The 18,418-nt window shown below is 32.9% G+C and overlaps 1 protein-coding gene across 2 annotated transcripts; it reads right to left on the bottom strand.

The window, feature by feature from the left end:
* Positions 1–1,129: 1,129 nt before the first annotated feature.
* LOC138318223 (uncharacterized) lies at positions 1,130–17,786 on the bottom strand. 2 transcript variants are annotated; one of them, XM_069260421.1, is made up of 16 exons: positions 17,603–17,786; positions 13,357–13,477; positions 12,147–13,039; positions 10,472–10,672; positions 8,779–9,408; positions 8,061–8,261; positions 7,214–7,414; positions 6,657–6,803; positions 5,484–5,684; positions 5,100–5,300; positions 4,621–4,821; positions 3,805–4,005; positions 3,194–3,382; positions 2,906–2,983; positions 1,690–1,908; positions 1,130–1,460 (listed from the first exon to the last, which is right to left on the bottom strand). In XM_069260421.1, the coding sequence occupies exons 3-16, from the start codon at positions 12,610–12,612 to the stop codon at positions 1,240–1,242; spliced, it is 3,357 nt and encodes a 1,118-aa protein (XP_069116522.1). In that variant the 5' UTR covers positions 12,613–13,039; positions 13,357–13,477; positions 17,603–17,786; the 3' UTR covers positions 1,130–1,239. The 2 variants fall into 2 exon arrangements, with proteins under 2 accessions (XP_069116522.1, XP_069116523.1); XM_069260422.1 differs by lacking the exon at positions 2,906–2,983.
* Between the last annotated feature and the right edge of the window lie 632 nt (positions 17,787–18,418).

Genomic DNA, 18,418 nt, shown 5'->3' with positions numbered 1-18,418 from the left:
TTAATTTATACATGTGTATTTGTAACATATACTATAACATTTAAAAAATTAAAAACAAAATACACACACTTTGCATGTTGCAGTTCTTTGTAAGTAAATTCACATTAACACATTATCACACTATTGAAATTGAAACAAAAAAATCGATACAAAAGCAAAAACGATTTGTCATAATATGGCCGGAAAGATATACATACACTATTAGTTAAATAGGAACAAATGAACATACAATCTCTCCTCTCTTACATAATTTATAAAAATGAAACTTAAACTAATTACGTTAAAATACAAAAGAAGAACATTTAATTCAGACCCCAATGCACTCACAAAAGGATTATGACTTTCAAAATATTTTGTAAATAATTGAGGGTTCAAATTTGATAGGTAATAACAAAAACTGTACTTTGTATAGCTCTTCAGTGTAAATTTAAAGAATGACCGTCACCGGGTATACTTAGATTACTACTGAAGAACCATACCCCGGGGATTGATATTTCCCTGTCTCACCCTCGAGTTGGTGATCGATTCTATTAGTCTCTCAACTTGTACCGGATAGATATCCGCTCCTATGGCGGCGAGGGAAAGATGAATATGATCTTTCGCGCGCTTGAGGGTTAGATTGGAAGTGTCGGCGTAAGAAATACCCTGGGAAGTTGTAATTGCGCAATGATGTTACAAATTTGATACCGTAGCTGTGATGACAACTTTCATCGAAGCTGAAAATAACAACACTCCATTGGCTGCTTTTCCATTAAATATGTTGTGTACCAAATAATGGTTTAATTATTTTCATTGTTTGTTTTGTGATGATGGTTAGGTACATGTATATACACACTGTAATCAAAATTGAACCGCAGTCCATGGCATGCAAAGTATTACTTTTAGATTGTGGACAAGAAATCGATATTTTTTCAAATATTTACACGGAATGATGTATAATTTGATAAAAGCAAAAATGGAATATGACAATGTCTGTGCGACTTTTTACAGAAACTCATTTTAACATGTTAGGCTAATTCTTTTTTAAATCGACATCAATGATCAACACTTTGAGCTTGCTCGATACAAGTTTGCAGATATTAATTTTCGCATGACACTTGACCAACTCGAAATAAAGCTTCTCAATAAATAAGATTTTTGTATTTTTTAATTCGATTTAATGCAACTTCTTTGGTGTACTTCAGGTGCCACCCCTATAGTACTACGGAAGACGATATATCTTCACGGACGCTATATTATTCATTTGAAGCCTTTTATAAAGGTTGCCAAGTTTTCAATAGCTCTTGTGTTGAAGCTGCACTCGAATAGTCCACCATCAGCACCAGTACTGAACGCCATATCGATGATGCCTCCAATCTGTCGTAGTTCACCTCCGATCGACCGGAAAGCGGTTGGGGTTATTGAAGACACATTTTCTTTCGTGGTATTGTGTAATACTAAGAGTATCACACTTTTGGAAACTGCCAAAAGATAATAATGTTTAAAAACCTTTAAAGTGTATTTTGGTACATAACATATGAATTGATAACATACCGATATGACAATAACATAAGCAATAAAAAGAGTGTTTTTCAGTAGTGCCTCCGACATATTAGACTAAATAATCAGGTCATAATTCATATAAATTATATATTTATCACCGTCGATTTTTCTTTGATTCCGTGACCGAATATAAACAGAATAGTTTACCTTTGATTCCCATCAGTGCGTCTTGTATCCTTGTCATGGACATGTCGAGGTAGGGGACCACAATGACCCCGGTTTCGTCTGATGACTCCTGGTATGGCTGTATCAATACGTCCATATTGACATTGTCTAGACTCTCTTTAAGTCCACTCGACAGCTCCCTAGTTACCATATCAACCATTGCCTTCCCCATACCACCCCGTCCGATATGTAGACCCAAAACTGAAACAAACCAACAGAACTGCTTAAACTGAGTTTTCGAAAGAACTCGAATATCTCATTTGAAGTTTACACAAGGACAGAAAGATTTAAGTAGCGACGCATAAACTAGAACACTGACACGTCAGAAAGGGCCCCGCTATGTGTCTGACGTGCTTAAGTGGAAAAGTAGTATTTTGACAACGAATTCTTCCGTGTTAGCTATATGTTGCTAATAAATAATTAATGTCAACATTAATTGGGAAACCGATGATGGTACATTATTATAATTCTTTGGAAAAATTCTTCCAAGTATTTAACTTGAATCCTGATTCCAAGCTAACATTACATTAAGAGCATACAATTAACTCAAATACCCCTTTTAAACAAGGTAAACCTCATAGTTTGCTGAAGAAACACATAACAAATGTGAAAGGAAGGGAATAAAGGTCTTGCTCAAATATTTTAATCATGTAAAAGTGCATTAAGCAGTCAAAACTTTGGTGAGTTGACTTCTTGTTAAATTCTGAACAACTCTGCTTCATTATAAATGTTGTAGCAAAATGTTCATGAGAAAATATTTTTTTTAAATTTGACCTTGACCTTTGACTTAGTAACCTTGGCCCATGACCTTACCTTTGGACAGTCAACTCCTTGTTTAATTCTGAACAACTTTGCATCATAATGTTATAACAAAATGTTTATCAGTTAAGAGCAACAACATTGTGATTTTTTTAAATGTTAAAATCCAAGATGGCCGATTTTTTAATTTAATTTCAGCCTGAAAAATTACCAAGCAGATCTAGGATGGATGGGGAATCATCATGTAAAATATGGGGAAAATACTCCACTCCCTTCCATCATTAATGTGCAAAAGAAAAAAAACGGACAGACGGACGGACGGACAGACAGACAGACAGACAGACAGACAGACAGACAGACAGACGGACGGACGGACGGACAACCTGATTACTATAGGGCACCCGCATCTCGATGCGGGGCCCTAATAAATTGTACATACCAATAATTTTTCTTTTTGCTTGCTCTGCCGCCATCCTTACTTCGTTTTGAAACTCTAGTAATTCATAGTTCTTTGATACTGTTAAGGTAACATATCCTCATAATTTTAGAATAAACAATTCACGTATTATAGGCTGCTGCTAAATTTATGGTAGAATTATTACATGTTTTGTTCTTATAATTCACCGTCCCTTCACAGTATGAACATAACATATCCTAATTATTTTCCCATTTCTTATCGCAGCATTGTTGCATGATTTTACGAATTGCTTATTTATAGTTGGTCTACCTAATTTCTCTTGTAAACTCTGCTTCTCCTGTCTCAGACCATCGATATTTGATGCAATATTCGCATTTGTTGCTGTGGTGTTTTTAAGTTCGGTTGACAACACTTCAGTACGTTCTCTAAGCATGGCTACCTCTTTCTCGATTGCTTCCTTCTCCATATTGCCTGTTTGTACGGTAGCTAGCAGTGAACCTGTATTTGAATTAAAATTCATAATGATTTTGATTTTTTATACTTTCACTGACAGTTTGGGATAACTTTATCTGTCATGAAGTGGAGGTAATTGGCGATTGTATAGTGATAGGTTATGTTAGAGATACTGCATATTTTAATAGCTTAACGTGGTGGAAATTAATAACGATAGGTGCCTTTTGAGAATGGTGGTTATTATTCATGTTGTCACAAATATGGTTTCTGTTACACAAATGCGTACATTTACTAATATGCAATATAAAAGTCCACATGTATATAATTATTGCAAGATTAAAAAAACAAAGATAAAGGCTAGCCACTGACTTAGTTTGAAATGCAGGATTGTGTAAAGCTCAACGCATAAAATACATAAATAATAGAGAATATAATATAAATACATATGCGTGATGTTTATCGCTCACCTAGATTTTCCTGTAACCTTTTCTTTTCCTGTTCAAGCTGATCGATTGCTGAAGAAAGGGATGAACACTTGGTCTGTTGGTCTTCCAATTTGGCGGACATGTCTTTGAGCTGGTGCTCCTGTTCCTTCTGAATACGGCTGGTTTCCTTTTCTAGAGTCACTTTCTCCGTATTTGCCTCTTCCAACGTCACACGGAAAGAATCTTTTTTGCATTAATAAAAGAAGAAAGTAATATGTTTTTTTTTTTTTTTATGTAATATTTGTTTTTCATACTGAATCTTTTTTGATTGGTTTATTGTTTTCCTTCATATCGTAGTAAAATTAAAAAAAGGGGAATGACAGAAAAATATGTTATCTTGACACCATTATCAATACATTGTCGATGCGTATTGGTTCGGAAAAATAATATCGTGATGAAAGTAGTCTAAAAAATTGTTATTATGAGCACTGCTGTCAGCGTGCGTTTATTTGAATTTGTGAAAACACTTAGTTACTTTTTAAATATAATTTAACCCGGTGGAGTTTCAAATAATAAAATCATTGTTTCAATGAAAGAAAAATGATCAAAACTTTCCTACGAGCAAAATTATAGTGTGCAAATATGTAATGTTTGGGATCAAGAAAAAGTTACATTAATGTATTTAAACATATCTTTTGAGAATCCCTGTACAACTCGTAACAAGACCATACACATATATATTAACGAATTGTTAGCTAAAAGTAAAGAAAAAATGTTGTGAGCAACATTAGAAAAATACTAGAATAAAAAGTAGCATGTTAATAAATGCAAAACGGATGACACATCTAATGCACATACCACACTGTGTTTCCAATGTGGAAACATTTAGTTGTAACTCTTTAACAGTAGTTGACAGTTCGGATTTATCTCCCTTGAGTGACACTATCTGATTCTCCAAGTCTGTTCTGATGGTGTGATACTCCCGTTGTAGTTTGTCCAGTTTCATTGTCAGTTTGTCTTTGTCTGACTGTACAGTTTTTAGTTCGTCTTCGCTCTCGCCTAGTCAACATGAGCAATGTGCACGGGATGAAATACAATTTCCGTATAACAGAGATTAGATAGTTAAGAATAAGAAATCGAACAGTTCATTTCATTGCAGGGGTATGTTAAAAGTGATATGCGTTGTTTATTATCAATGGATGTATGTTTTTGTCTTTACTAGAAAATACAGAAAAGTCTTTTAATTATACTTAACAAAAACAACCTGACGGAATATAGGCTCTTATTAAATCTGATATAAGAGTGAAGTATGAATACACTTTGGACACCATATTTACCGAGCTGTGTTTTCACAAAGGAAATGTTTTGTTGTAATTTTTCTATGGTAGAAGTCAGTTCAGTATTATCTGTTTTAAGTGACCCTATCTGGTTCTGAAGGTCCTTGCGGCATTGGTTATGCTCCCGTTGTAATTTTTCCTGCTCCTCTTGCAATCTATCCACGTTTGATCTTGTAGTTTTGAGTTCGACATCACGATCTCCTGTGGAACATTGCAATGAGTTATGAAACAATAAGGGAACGGTTTCAGAAGTTCAATAAATTGAGTTTGATTCAATTGATAAGTATTTTTTTCATTTGAAACAAATTTTAATTAAGAACTTTTCCGATTTTCGAAAACTACGTATCGAAATGAAATAAGTTTCTCCCTAAATGTAAGCTTTACCTATTGTCTTTTCCTTCACGGAAACATTTCGTTGAAGCTCTTGGATTGTAGATGATAGCTCTGACTTGTCTCCCTTGAGTGACCCAATCTGTCTCTCCTGGTCTTTGCGGACAGTGTCATGCTCATGTTGCAGTGTCTTCAATTTCTTTGTCAATTTGTCCTTGTCTGATTGTACTGTTCTCAGTTCATCTTCTTTTTCACCTTAGTAACATATCGACAAAGCATTACGCAATATTTTCAAAGTTATTTATATTAAATGATGTCAAATTGTTTTTTGATTATTACTGCCATAAGTTTGTTACTAAGATTTTGTATTTAATCATAAATTTTTTAAAAATAACTTTTTCACATTACCTTCACTATACACTGCCCTCCAAAAGTTCTGTTAATACTCTCTTAATTCTGTATATGTTGTATAAATTATTGGGGATGGAATTCATTTGTTTTAAATGATTGGTTTGGTTTGTTTATTTTTACGTCCTATTAACAGCCAGGGTCATGTAAGGACGTGCCAGGTTTGTTGGTGGAGGAAAGCCGGAGTACCCGGAGAAAAACCACCGACCAGCGGTCAGTACCTGGCAACTGCCCCACATGGGATTCGAACCCGCATCCCAGAGGTGGAGGGCTTGTGGTAATATGTCGGGACATCTTAACCACTCGGCCACCACGGCCAATTTTTAAATGAAGTAAAGGGGGATAATGCTACTTTGTAAAAGTATTTGGACAATAAAATATGCACGTGATAACTAAAAGAATATTGAAATTATTTTGTTTTTTAAATTTATTTATAAAAAATGCATGTGTAACAGAACTTTTGGAGGGCAGTGTATTTTCGTGCGCATTAATAAAAATCCACGACTTTGGCTCATCATTTATCCTATATATCAACAATATTGGATTAATCCTTCCATTAACAGATATATTGGTTTATCATGATATCCAAACTAGTTTACATATAGATCTTTATCACTATTTGTTTTAAAAATTACATTTTCAATTATTAACCAAATACAGTGTAGTAACCAATCTGTTTTCCAACGTCATTACAATCTTCTTGTTATACTGTACGAATGAATTACATTTTGCGTTCTTGCTTTGTTTTTCAATGTGATTAATTTTTCTTAAAAATATAACCGATAATTAAAAAAAGTCATTGTAAAATGTAGAATTTACCTATAGTTTTTTCATTCACTGAAACATTTAGTTGTAATTTCTCAAAGTCTTTGCGGACAGTGTCTTGCTCATGTTGCAATGTTTCCAATTCCTTTGTCAATTTGTCCTTGTCTGATTGTACTGTTCTCAGTTCATCTTCTTTTTCACCTTGGTAACATATCGACAAAGCATCACGCAATATTTTAAAAGTTATTTGCAAACTACTGTTTTCTCCAGTTTAACTAAATTAAGATATAGTTACTGCCATAAGTTTCTTACCAAAATACAGTAAATAATCATATGTTACTTATGTAACTTTTAGTTTAGTAATGATAACAAAATGTTTTCTCGATTTTAACTTAATTAATATATAATTACTGCCATAAGTTCCTTACCAAGATTTTTGTATATAATCTTCGAGTTTGGCTCATTATATACCCTACATATAACCATTTTATTACACGTTTAGTGCACACGTGAATAGTTATATTATGCTATATGAACTATTTTTCATGTCAAAGCTAATTCTTTTAATTTGGTTTATCGTTTTTGCTACATTTTAGATTATTTGTACTAACCAAGCTGTTGTTCCAAGTCGTTACAATCTTTTAGCAATTCCGTACGCATGAGCTCCATTTTGCGTTTTTCCTCAAAGAGTTGTTCTATATGCTGTGTCTTATTTTCGTTCAGATTCTTTTTCTCATGTTCCAGATCAGTCGTCTTTGAAAACAACATCTCTATACGGTTTTTGGCATCTTGAAGTGATTTTTCCTTTTTGTCTGTAAAACATTTATCATATAATTTGCTATACCTGAACAAGTCAGTAAAAGTGTATGTCATTTTTTTAAGTATAACGTCACCTGGAGATGAAGTACAAGGGTGGGGTGGGGTGCGGGTGGGTGACGGCATGTTTTTGAGTATCGTGGCTGTGCCGAAAAACTTCTTACTATATCAATTGCTCTGTATACTTTCAAAGCTATAATAGTAAATGTACGTATACTGCTTGATTACAATTATGCTAATACACGTAATAGTTTTTTTAAATAGATAGTACTGTTTCAATGTATTTTCCTAAAGGTTAGTCATTAATACAAACAATGACATACAGTTCGTTTAGTTTTAGTCTTCAGTGAACAGAAAAGTTGTACAGTATTCAATATATTTTTCTCGAGTATAAGTCTGGGATAAAAAAACTCAAATTAACATGATGTTAACATCATAATCCCAAACAACTAAAGATCAATAAATACATCTAAACGCATTCTTCTGAAATAACGCTGGATAATGAACTGGATTCTTAAAACAAAACCATTGAATTTCTTTGCTGCATGGATGACACTTAATTCCAGGAATACCGTACGCCCTCTATTCTCCATAGGTTTAACACACCAATGTCCAAAGTAACATTTGTATTAAGTCACTTACCTAATTGCTCTTTCAACCTTTCCTTTTCTTTCTCTAGTTTCACAATTGAGGAAGCCTGGGATTTAGTGTCCTGCTGGAGTTGACCTAATTGGTCACTCAGGTCATGCTGCATGTCCATATGTTTAGTGCGGACATCCTCTAGGGCTTTAAGCAATTCATCTTTTTCTGCACATTGCTTTTTGATCTCTTTTTCCTTTTCATCTATAAAGTATCATTAAAATTACGAAATATTTAGTTTTGTTTAGAGAATAATACTAAAGTCAGGTTATTTTGTTTTAAAGCAGAATAGTTTTCAACTCTTTCACAGTAGGGCAAGCTATCATTATATTTTGACGGAGTGAATCGATAAAGAATGCGAATAAAACGTTTTATTGTAAAAAAGATACACACTTACGTAAAACTTCTTTAACAATAAAGTCCTCTAGGGTTGACATGTCGAGAATTTTTTTTGAAACATTATTGCGTTGAACGTTGGAACGTTTTTAAAAAAGATAAATATTAATTCTAAATAAAATGGAAAGCAAAATCATAGATATCCTCATATAAATAAAAGTGTTCTGTAAATAACAAAATGCAGGACTTGCCAAGAATAAAAGTGAATTGAATTTTTTACACTGTTTAGTTTAATCTTCCTCTGGTTGACTCAATAACAATACATCTCATGGTTAAGATATTATTTTGAATTTCCCTCATCAAAGAATTTATCAGTCGTAGTTACCTAGTTCTTGTTCAAGCGTGTCCTCTTTGCCCTCTAGCTTTTGTATTTTTGTAGAAGCCTTTTGTAGATCAGACTCTAGGTCCTTGATTTGTCGGGTAAGGGTCAGTTGTTGGTCAAGGCTTGCCTCTTGAGAGTCAGTTAGTCCTTGTGCGTGTTTCACATGATGTAGTTTTTCTTGCTGAAGGTCTTTTATTTCTCTTTCCATTCTTTGTTGATCATCTTTTTTCTCCTTCTCGAGTTGTGCTAATTCTTGTCTTAATTTTGTAACATCATTGCATTTCTCCTGTTGTAGATTCAATTCTTTAGTATATAACCCATGTTCGCGTTGTTTCTCTTCTCTTTCCCTTCGCAACTGGTCTGTCAGTTTTTCGTTCTCACGTGCAATCTTTTCCAATTCACGTTTGTGTGCCTCATTTTCATTATATTTCGTCTGTTTAATTTCATTTAGCTCCCTCTTTAGTCTATCATTGTCCCGTTTTAGGTTGGTACTCTCCCGTGTCATACTATGATGGTCCGATTTTGACGTCCCCGGTGATCCTGATCTTGTATGAACTTCGACGCCCCTTTGTCTCTCTTCTGCATGGTCGTCTGCTTGTCGCTGCGACGACTTCTCTTGTCCATCAATGCTTCCTATCACAAAAGATTAAATTATACTTTTCTCAACAAATATTATTAGAGTGTTAGTCTAAATCACTCTGTCACTTGGTTTTTGCTTTTTGATTGAGTCTGAGAAGATTTGTTTTCATTGGCTCAATATAAATATAAAAAGCTGAGAAAACAACAACATTGTTCGGGCTATCTGTATTAAATTGGTTGCTTCGGTAAAAGTTCAATAATTTGATTTATATGCTGAAACATTGACACAGTATTATGATTGTGGTCATTTCAATTACTTTGAAAAAACTATTTTTATGATTTATCTGTTTTGCATCCGCATGGTAGGTTTTAGGTCCTAAGAATCCTAAGACTTTTCATTAATCACAGACGACGTTACAAAAAGTTGCGCCATTGTTAATCAACACTCATGATAATCGAACCTGTGCAACAGGAAAAGTGACGATTCCTACCATCTTAAAAATGTAAAATCTGAAATTGATGACTTCTTTGACTTTGTATATTAAGTGAAAACTATGCATTACATATACCTATTCAAATGCCTCAAAAACTTTTGTTGTCTATACAAATTTTGTTTTTGTTGTTTTTTTACCTTGCTGACTGGCAGATTTCAGAAAATCGAAAGGACGTAAAACGGAAAACAACCGTTCTCAGTTCTTCTTTTTTACCTTGATAACATATCAAGCAGGCATCACGCGATATTTCAGTTATTCAAGTTATTTGGACATTATTTTCTCGACTTTAACTAAACTAAGATATAGTTACTGTAAAAAGCTTCTTACAAAATACTAAGTTCACTTATATAACTTTTTGTTGTTTAAATTGTTTACAAAATTGAATAAATGATGTCAAATTGATTTTTCGATATCAATTTAATTAATATTTAATTACTACCATACGTTCCTGACCAACATAGTTGTACATGTATACATTCATTCTACATATAAACAATACTGAATTACACGTTCCATGCACACATGAATAGTAATAATATGCTACACGAACTAGCTTCCATGTCAATAATAATTATTTTAATTTAGTTTATCGTTTTGATACATTTTAGATCATATGTACTAACCAAGCTGTTGTTCCAAGCCTTTACAATCTTTTTGTAATTCCGAACGTATGAACTCCATTTTGCGTTTTTCCTCTAAGAGTTGTTCGATATGTTCTGTCTTATTTTCGTTCAGATTCTTTTTCTCGTGTTCCAGATCAGTCGTCTTTGAAAACAACATCTCTATTCGTTTTTTGGCGTCTTGAAGAGATTTTTCCTTTTCGTCTGCAAAACATTTATGGAATTCCTGAATATTACCTAGTGTCAATTAAAATTAAAACCATGTCATATTGCAATCCACGACACACGGAAACTTAATGTAACTAGCAGATTGAAAGTATAACGTGATAGTATCAAAACCTAGTTACTGTGCTGCTGTGAATACTTTCAAATGTATAGTAAATGATCATTATTATACTGCTTAATCACGGTAAGGCCACACCAAATAAATTAGTTGTTCTTCGGGAACTGAGGAAAACAATTCGCAGCTAGCGAGCGATTGTTTTTTTTTTTTTTAATTTTTAGTAATAAATAATTTTTCAGATTCTCAGAGGCGAAGGTATCCAATTGTCATGCGAGCGCTTCTTTTTTGGCATTTTTTCTACAGTTCAAAATATTTACAGTGAATTTATTATAATTATATTAATTTTGCACCCTTTTATTGAGAAAAATATCTAAGAAAAACATTATCATTAAAAAAAAAGAAATAATAAAAAACAAAACAAAGTTTAATGATTCAGCTGAGTCCCTGTTTATATCCAATTTTTATCAAAATGAAAAAAGAGACTAGCTCTAGGTCGAAACTTTGATTCGCCAATTGGAACTTACTTGTCTTAAATTATGACGATCCATGATTGCAGGAAATATCTAATGTCATTGATGAAGATGCTTGTATTTTAACTTTGTTACACCCTTATTCTTTTTCATATATCTGTTATTGAATATTTTTTTTAGAAAAAAGTACTAGACTCACATTGAATTAACATTCAACAGTTTAACATTTTTCATAATTATGTATAATGAAGTAATATACTTAATTTTCATTTCACTATAATCTGAGAGAGAGAAAAAGTAAAGAAGAAGGAAATTAAATATTTGATTGATTAAATTTATTTACTACCATTAGTTTTCTCATTTTATCAACATTTAGTATTAACTATACACCAACATTCTTGAAAAATAACCCCCAATCTAAAACAATCCAAAACATGATTATTAGTGAAATCCTGGAATTGCATACCAATCCGGATTTATTACAATTACCCATAATGGCGGCCATTACGATTGCAAAATTGTGACGTCCATGGATAGTTAGGCCTATTAAACATTAAAAACATGAGTAAATCATTTACAGTAATACGCAGTGTTTTTTTTTTGAAGTAATGCTCACTATACGTAATCCACAAAATCCCTTGAAAAGTCAGATGATTGTTCAATAAGCAGCCGTTCGACCTCAGACTCAGCTATAATTTTTTACCTTTTTTCTCTCAACATTTTAGGAGTGGAATTCCCGACGAACAGCTGATTTACTTGGTGTGGCCTAAATAAATGCGATTTCTGTATATTGCATGTACTGGCTATGTTTAATAAACAAACTGAACTGAAACATTTTAAATCCGACAGATCATCGGGAATATATCAGGTACAGCAGATATTACTGGTCTTATGTTTCAAGATGTACATGTGTGTGCATAATTACCAAGGATCAATCTGAGTGTTTCTGTATTGGTCTCGAGTTCTTGGATTCTAAAAGAAGCTTTTAGTAAATCCCACTCCAGTTGTCTGTTTTGTCGAGAGAGGTTCTTTTGTTGGACCGAGGATTCTTCTTGAGAGGCAATTAGACATTTTGATTGCTTTTCGTGATTTACTTTCTCCTGCTGAATGTCTGCTTTTTCCATGTCAAACTTCTGTTGTTCGGCCCTTTTCTCCTGTTGAAGTCGTGCCACCTCTTCACGCAAATTAGCTATATCGTGTTCTTTTTCCTGTTGCAGGTTACTTAGTTTTTCTGTTAGTTTCCTATGCTCAGCTTTTTTCTCCTCTTTAAGAAGGGTATTTTTTTCTCTCAATTTATCAAGGTTAATGTCATTCTGCCGTCTTACATTTCTAAATTCGGTTGTATGCCTTTCAAGGTCAAGTTTTGCTTCTTGCTGAAGTGTTTGTATCATTTCTTTATTTTCCTCATTCTCAAGTTGGAGATTTTGCAATGCATTTTGAAGATTTTTTTTTTACTTATCATAAGCTTTTCCTCCTCCGATTTTGAATGATGCTTCTGATCCCGTGTTTTCTCCCTATTACTTTCATCACTTGTATCCGCTGTAACTGCCACCTGTGCAGCCAGTCCTTTTGGACCTAAACGGTTTCCTTTTTGAATGCTTGCCAACTCTTTTACCAGCTTTTCACACTTCTCCTGCACGGCCTCTCTTTCTCTCTGGATATTCACAATGCTCTGTCGCCGTTCTTCTTGAAGAGCATGCTGGGTCTCCTTCAGCTTTCTTTTCAGCTTTTCCTTATTATCTTTCGTATTAACACGCTTCAATACAAGCTCACTAGGGTTTTGATTATAATTGATTCCTCTCGCCTGCTCAGTATGTTCTGCAATAGACCATCATATTAATAATATGTTCTTTCTGGAAAAAGTTATCGTAACATTCAAAGCAGTATGATAAATATTTAAATAACACTATACTACAAATTATGTAAAATCTCGAAGAAAACATATCTAGCGAAAATGCTAACAATAATAATGCAATGTGAAAACCAATATTACCCTATGTATGATATCTCGCCTTAATATACTGTTACTATAAATACGTCGTTTTAGATTAACTTCTATATATATTATTGGCACCAATAAGCTATCACCAGTACACTAGATATACCGACACAGTGATTTATATTCACTTCAGTACCTGCTTGGTCGTTTATTCCTTGATCTGAACTCTCTAGGCTTCTTTCTACGAGATCTCGAAGTACCCTAGCAGCATTTGGATCTACTAGCTTTTCGTACTCTGTAAACACTATTTCCAATTTCTGAAACATTTAATTCGAAGGCACTGTAACTGTTACAATTCGTATTCATGTATGTACAATGTATATACAATGTCAATCAGGTACTGGTCCGGTGTTTTCTACAAATTATACACGCAAGCTATTACCCAAGTAATTGTGTCGAAGTACATTTCAAAGTTTCTCACAATGTCATTTTCACTAGAGATAAACTTTTTCGTTATAATATGTGCACTACTGACCTGTGTCCTGTTTGTAAAGAACGATTTAAGGATATTCTTCACCTTTTTGTACAATGTTCTAAATTAAAAAAAAAATCATGATTATCTTGTTACTCTCATAGAAGATCTTTTTGCGAAGGCAGATGTTTTAATCCTCAATTCCATAAAATAAGAAACTTTAATTCTTTTTGGACTTATTGAAAAACCAAAGTTTGTTAAAGTATGTGCGGTGAAGGTTTCGTAGATATTAAGTCTTTCTTTAAATTTACACTTAAGAGCTATACAAAATACAGTTTTTCTTATTATCTGTCAAATCTGAACGCTCAATTATTTACAAAATATTTTGAAAATCATAATCCTTTTGTGAGTGTATTGGGGTCTGAATTAAATGTAATTCTGTGATAACTATTGTTTTTTTACGTAATTAGTCCAAGTTTCATTTTTATGTAAGAGAGGGGAGATTGTATATTCATTTGTTTCTATTTAACTTATCATATTAGTAATATATAAGTAAATATATATATTTCGTTCCAGTTATATTCTGAATAATCTTTGCCTCTATAATAATTACTTTGTTTCAATCTCAATGGCGTGAAAGTGTGTGCATGTGAATATACTTACAAAGAATTTACATGCAATATGTGTGTATTTTGTTTTGAATGTATAAAATGTATGTTACATATTCGTATGTATAAATTAATTCTTGAATAAAATTATTTTTTGGAAAAAAAAGACGCAGGTATGTTTGGTATGTTTGGCTAGGCGATTGGGTGCCGTAGACCGTGGGTTCGAGGCCCAGATAGGGTATGAGAAATTTTCAATAAATTGTCATCTTTTGTTAAATTGTGTTTCTTTGATATGCCTTATTACTTTTAATACAATGTATCTTTGTTGATCCAAAGGTTTAATTTGAATTCCCTGTTGAAATTGTTATTCGTTTATGAATATATAAAATATGTGTACAATTCGTATCCATGTATGAATATTCAATGCAATGCAGAAATTCAAATAATCTAATTGACAATTTCCAAAGTGATCATGTCCGCATATCGAACCGACTATCACTTCGTCATTAAAACGTTTTCTTTTGGGGACGTGGATGTGTTTCGGTGGTAAAAGAGGCAGGTATGTTTGGCTAGGAGTTTGGGTGCCGTAAATCGTGAGTACGAGGCCCAGATAGGAGACGAGAAATGTTTCTTTGATATGTTATTTTTTATTTCTATTTAAAAAGAAATTACATTTTTTTACGTTTATGTACTATTAAGTGTTATAAATTGAAATTTATTTACGAGTTGAAGTTACTTATGCTTCCAAAGAAAGTTTTCAAATGTCGAAACTTGTGTAACCAATAAGTGACAAAAGCCAAGACAAGACGGATTCAGTAGACGTTTGCGACTATTCAAATAATTGACAGCGACGTTACAATATTATGTAACCGTGTTTGTTTGATATTTTTCCTGATAAAGGACCAAACTGCTTTAACAACTTGGTCAAATATTTGTCTGCGAAGTTAGGGTTATTTCCTTGTCCCATATATCACTTCTTAGGTGTACTCAAACATAACTTATGTAATAAAAAGTATGTATGCATCATGGCTAATCTTATCTATTACTGTTGACTCGTAAATTGTTTTGTAGCTTGGCAAATTATATTACGCCGACATATATGTTCAACACGCACCTGTTTGGCATTTCCAGTTCTAAGCGTAGACGCACTGCATACATATAGATGGATATGTATCCAGGTTTCGTCTCAAAAGTTTAAACACACACCCAAATGTGCGGCCAAATTTCTTTGCATTATAAACATTCCACAAGTAATAAATTAAGTGAATAACTACAATATCACATGGTTTACAAAAAACCAGTATCTTTTAATCCAATAATCTTACAGTTCTTCACTTACATGTATTTTATTACTAGCATGCCATTTTGATACAGTTCCCGAGTACGCATTCGTATACGTGTGTGTAGTACGTCTTCGCTCATATATCTTGAGATTCTATTCAATGTCATAATGCTATCTGAGCACAGCGAAAATACTGTTTTACCACAAATGTTAAACTTACTGTTTTAAAAGCATGTTTTGCCAAAAACACAGCGTTTGAACGTTTTTCGTGTCATGTTCAGTGTTCCTAAAATATACCAATATAGTAAGAGTATTATTGCTGATTGTAAAGCCTTCCTATCTTTAGCTATAAGCCATATCCATATGATAAAATTTGCAACCGCCATTTGCATACAAAATATAAAAAGAACTTGATGTGTATGTTATTCAAGGCCGAATCTGGTCTAACAAATGCTCCTTGTACCTACTATAGACACAAGTAAATACAACGGCATAGACATTTGTTGTCCTGATTGCATGATCATAATAGGAGACTCAACACGAATATACCGCGGCCTCCCAAAACATACAGACATCCATAGACCGTAACACACGGGAGGCCGTCCTTAATTAATAATCCAGTCAATTTAGCGAAAATATAAGCCTAACTTTGAACTATTTTGGAAATTCACACAAATGACAACTTTTAAAGAGTGATGTCCGCCTCATTTACTAGGGGTATAACTGTATATGGAGTCCAACTTAAGTATAGTGCAAATAAGCTGAAACGGAGAAAATAGTTAATTGAATGACAAATCATTGAGCAATCATAATGGTGAAATATGTTTTGAAATATGTCGATTTTAAGATTTAAGCCCTCTTTAGATATAGAAAACACTATTTTATCCTAAACAAAATTAGTTTGTGATAGGATTCTTCAAATGTGAACTTTAGTATAGTATTTTATGGTATATCGTATCCATAATTAACAATGACATAATTCTTGAACAAATGACATAATTCTTGAACAAATATTTTAAAAAAAACTTGAAGAGCAGATAATTCCAAATAGCAGATTTCATTTTGTATACATTGAGTACAAAATGAAAATATCTATTTTTAGTTCAGCTTATTTTAAAGTAATATGGTTGGTACATTAGCAGCATATTTATAGGATAGTTCCACCTAAACATTTTTGGATATATGTATTGAATATAACACGATATTGAAATACCATTGAGAGGAAAATTATTGAAGTTCAAACATGTTATTAAGCATTTTTTTTTATTTTCCTAATATTTTCAAGGTTGAATTAAGCACTTTCCCCACTTTTGATTCCTTAACATTCCTTTACTCTGTCAATACATTCTAGTCTTTATTGAAAACCAAAGATAAATTCTATTGAAATAATTTTTGAAGTAAAACACTAGATTGACTGGACTATTGACCCCGGCTGTTAATTATAGGAAGTTAATCTAATAAACCAAAACAAATCATGTGGACTTTTTTATGAAATGTATATTTGTTCGCATATTTGTAAAACATTACAAGCAGCACAGCTATTTACATGTCATCAATAATAATAATAACTTAGATTAGCCCCGATGCCTTCATACTTTTAATCAAGTTAGTTATGATCAAGTACACCTAAGAAGTGATATATAGACATACACCATATGATAATTATTAATACAGTAAACCTTTGACAAAATCGACAACAATGTTTTCTTTGGCAAATTTTCCATTATCGACAAACAATTGTATACAGCCATGTTTGATTCCCTTTTTTGCCTTAATTTTCACTTGAAAGAAAGGCTACATCCAGCACTTTCAGGGCACAGTTTTGGAAAAAAACTATTGTAAAGCAGATATCTACTTGACGGTACCACGAAATCACTTCGTATCAAAAGATAACTCATTTTGTATTACGTTTTTCAAAGAAGAATAAATAAATGGGAACCAAAACCTGGGAGTTGGATTTACTTCGTGATAAGCAAAAATTATCAAGCAGATACGAAGTTTTACTCTATAGAATGTCAACCTTCCTTCGTCCACAATAGTGTGTCACTGAAATACCTATACCATTATGTTTTATACCTACCTCAATCTTAATCTTCCTCTTAGATGTACCTAATCCCATGGTTTAAATAATTTGAGGCTAAAGAGAAACAAGGAGCTGTAAAATCGGTTGATTCTATCAGACAGCACGAGAATATATCGACATTATGTCCTTTCACTACAATGTTTTCTCCTGGTAACACTTTATCAGACACGTTGAATTTGTATCCAAGGGAGAAAACATAAACGAAACAGAAGTAGGAAATCCAACTTTCGTTTTGGTGATTTTTTCAAGTGAAAATCAATAAATGAGTTAAGGGTATGTATGTATATATATATTTATTCTCGTCCGTTATATATATCACGTAGAGTGGCTAAACGTTATAGAATAATACAAACATACTGTATAGCAGTTAATCTTCGCGCTTAGTTTATTTTCTCTTTATTCACGGTGTTAATGATATCCATGAATTCTACTCACTAGCAGAATATTAAGTAATTATCTAACGCACCTAAGAGTGATATCAAGTTAAATTTAGGAATTGGTGAAGCGACAAATATAACCTCCACGTATATGTTCCATCTAGGATATTGATTCCGCGAACTTAAAGCGCTATAGAGATCGATATTGTATAGAGAACAACCAACTAAATAATTTTACATGGACCACAGTGTTAAAGTTTGTTAAAGTTTTGTAATGTATCATTAAAAGAGAGCAATATTAATTAGCTATTGTTTTATAATTAAAGTTTAGGTTATCATATAACACTATATAGAAAAAAAGTTTGGGTCCTTTAGCTCAAACTCTAACCAGGGTAGCCATGTTGACATCAGGCGCATTTTGCACAAAAAAAAAAAA

Source organism: Argopecten irradians, chromosome 3 (genome assembly GCF_041381155.1).
Source record: "Argopecten irradians isolate NY chromosome 3, Ai_NY, whole genome shotgun sequence".
In the NCBI taxonomy this organism is placed as follows: Eukaryota; Metazoa; Mollusca; class Bivalvia; order Pectinida; family Pectinidae; genus Argopecten; species Argopecten irradians.
Note: the sequence above shows the minus strand (reverse complement) of the source record. Positions and strands in the feature narration are given on the sequence as shown.

Bases quoted from the DNA above. Each gene is read 5' to 3' on its own strand.
- LOC138318223 (XM_069260421.1), bottom strand. From the start codon at position 12,612: ATGATACAAACACTTCAGCAAGAAGCAAAACTTGACCTTGAAAGGCAT. The intron at 5,301-5,483 runs GTAAAGCTTACA...AATGTTCCACAG, and splicing joins CGTGAAGGAAAAGACAATAG to GAGATCGTGATGTCGAACTC. The intron at 4,822-5,099 runs GTAAATATGGTG...CATGTTGACTAG, and splicing joins CTTTGTGAAAACACAGCTCG to GCGAGAGCGAAGACGAACTA.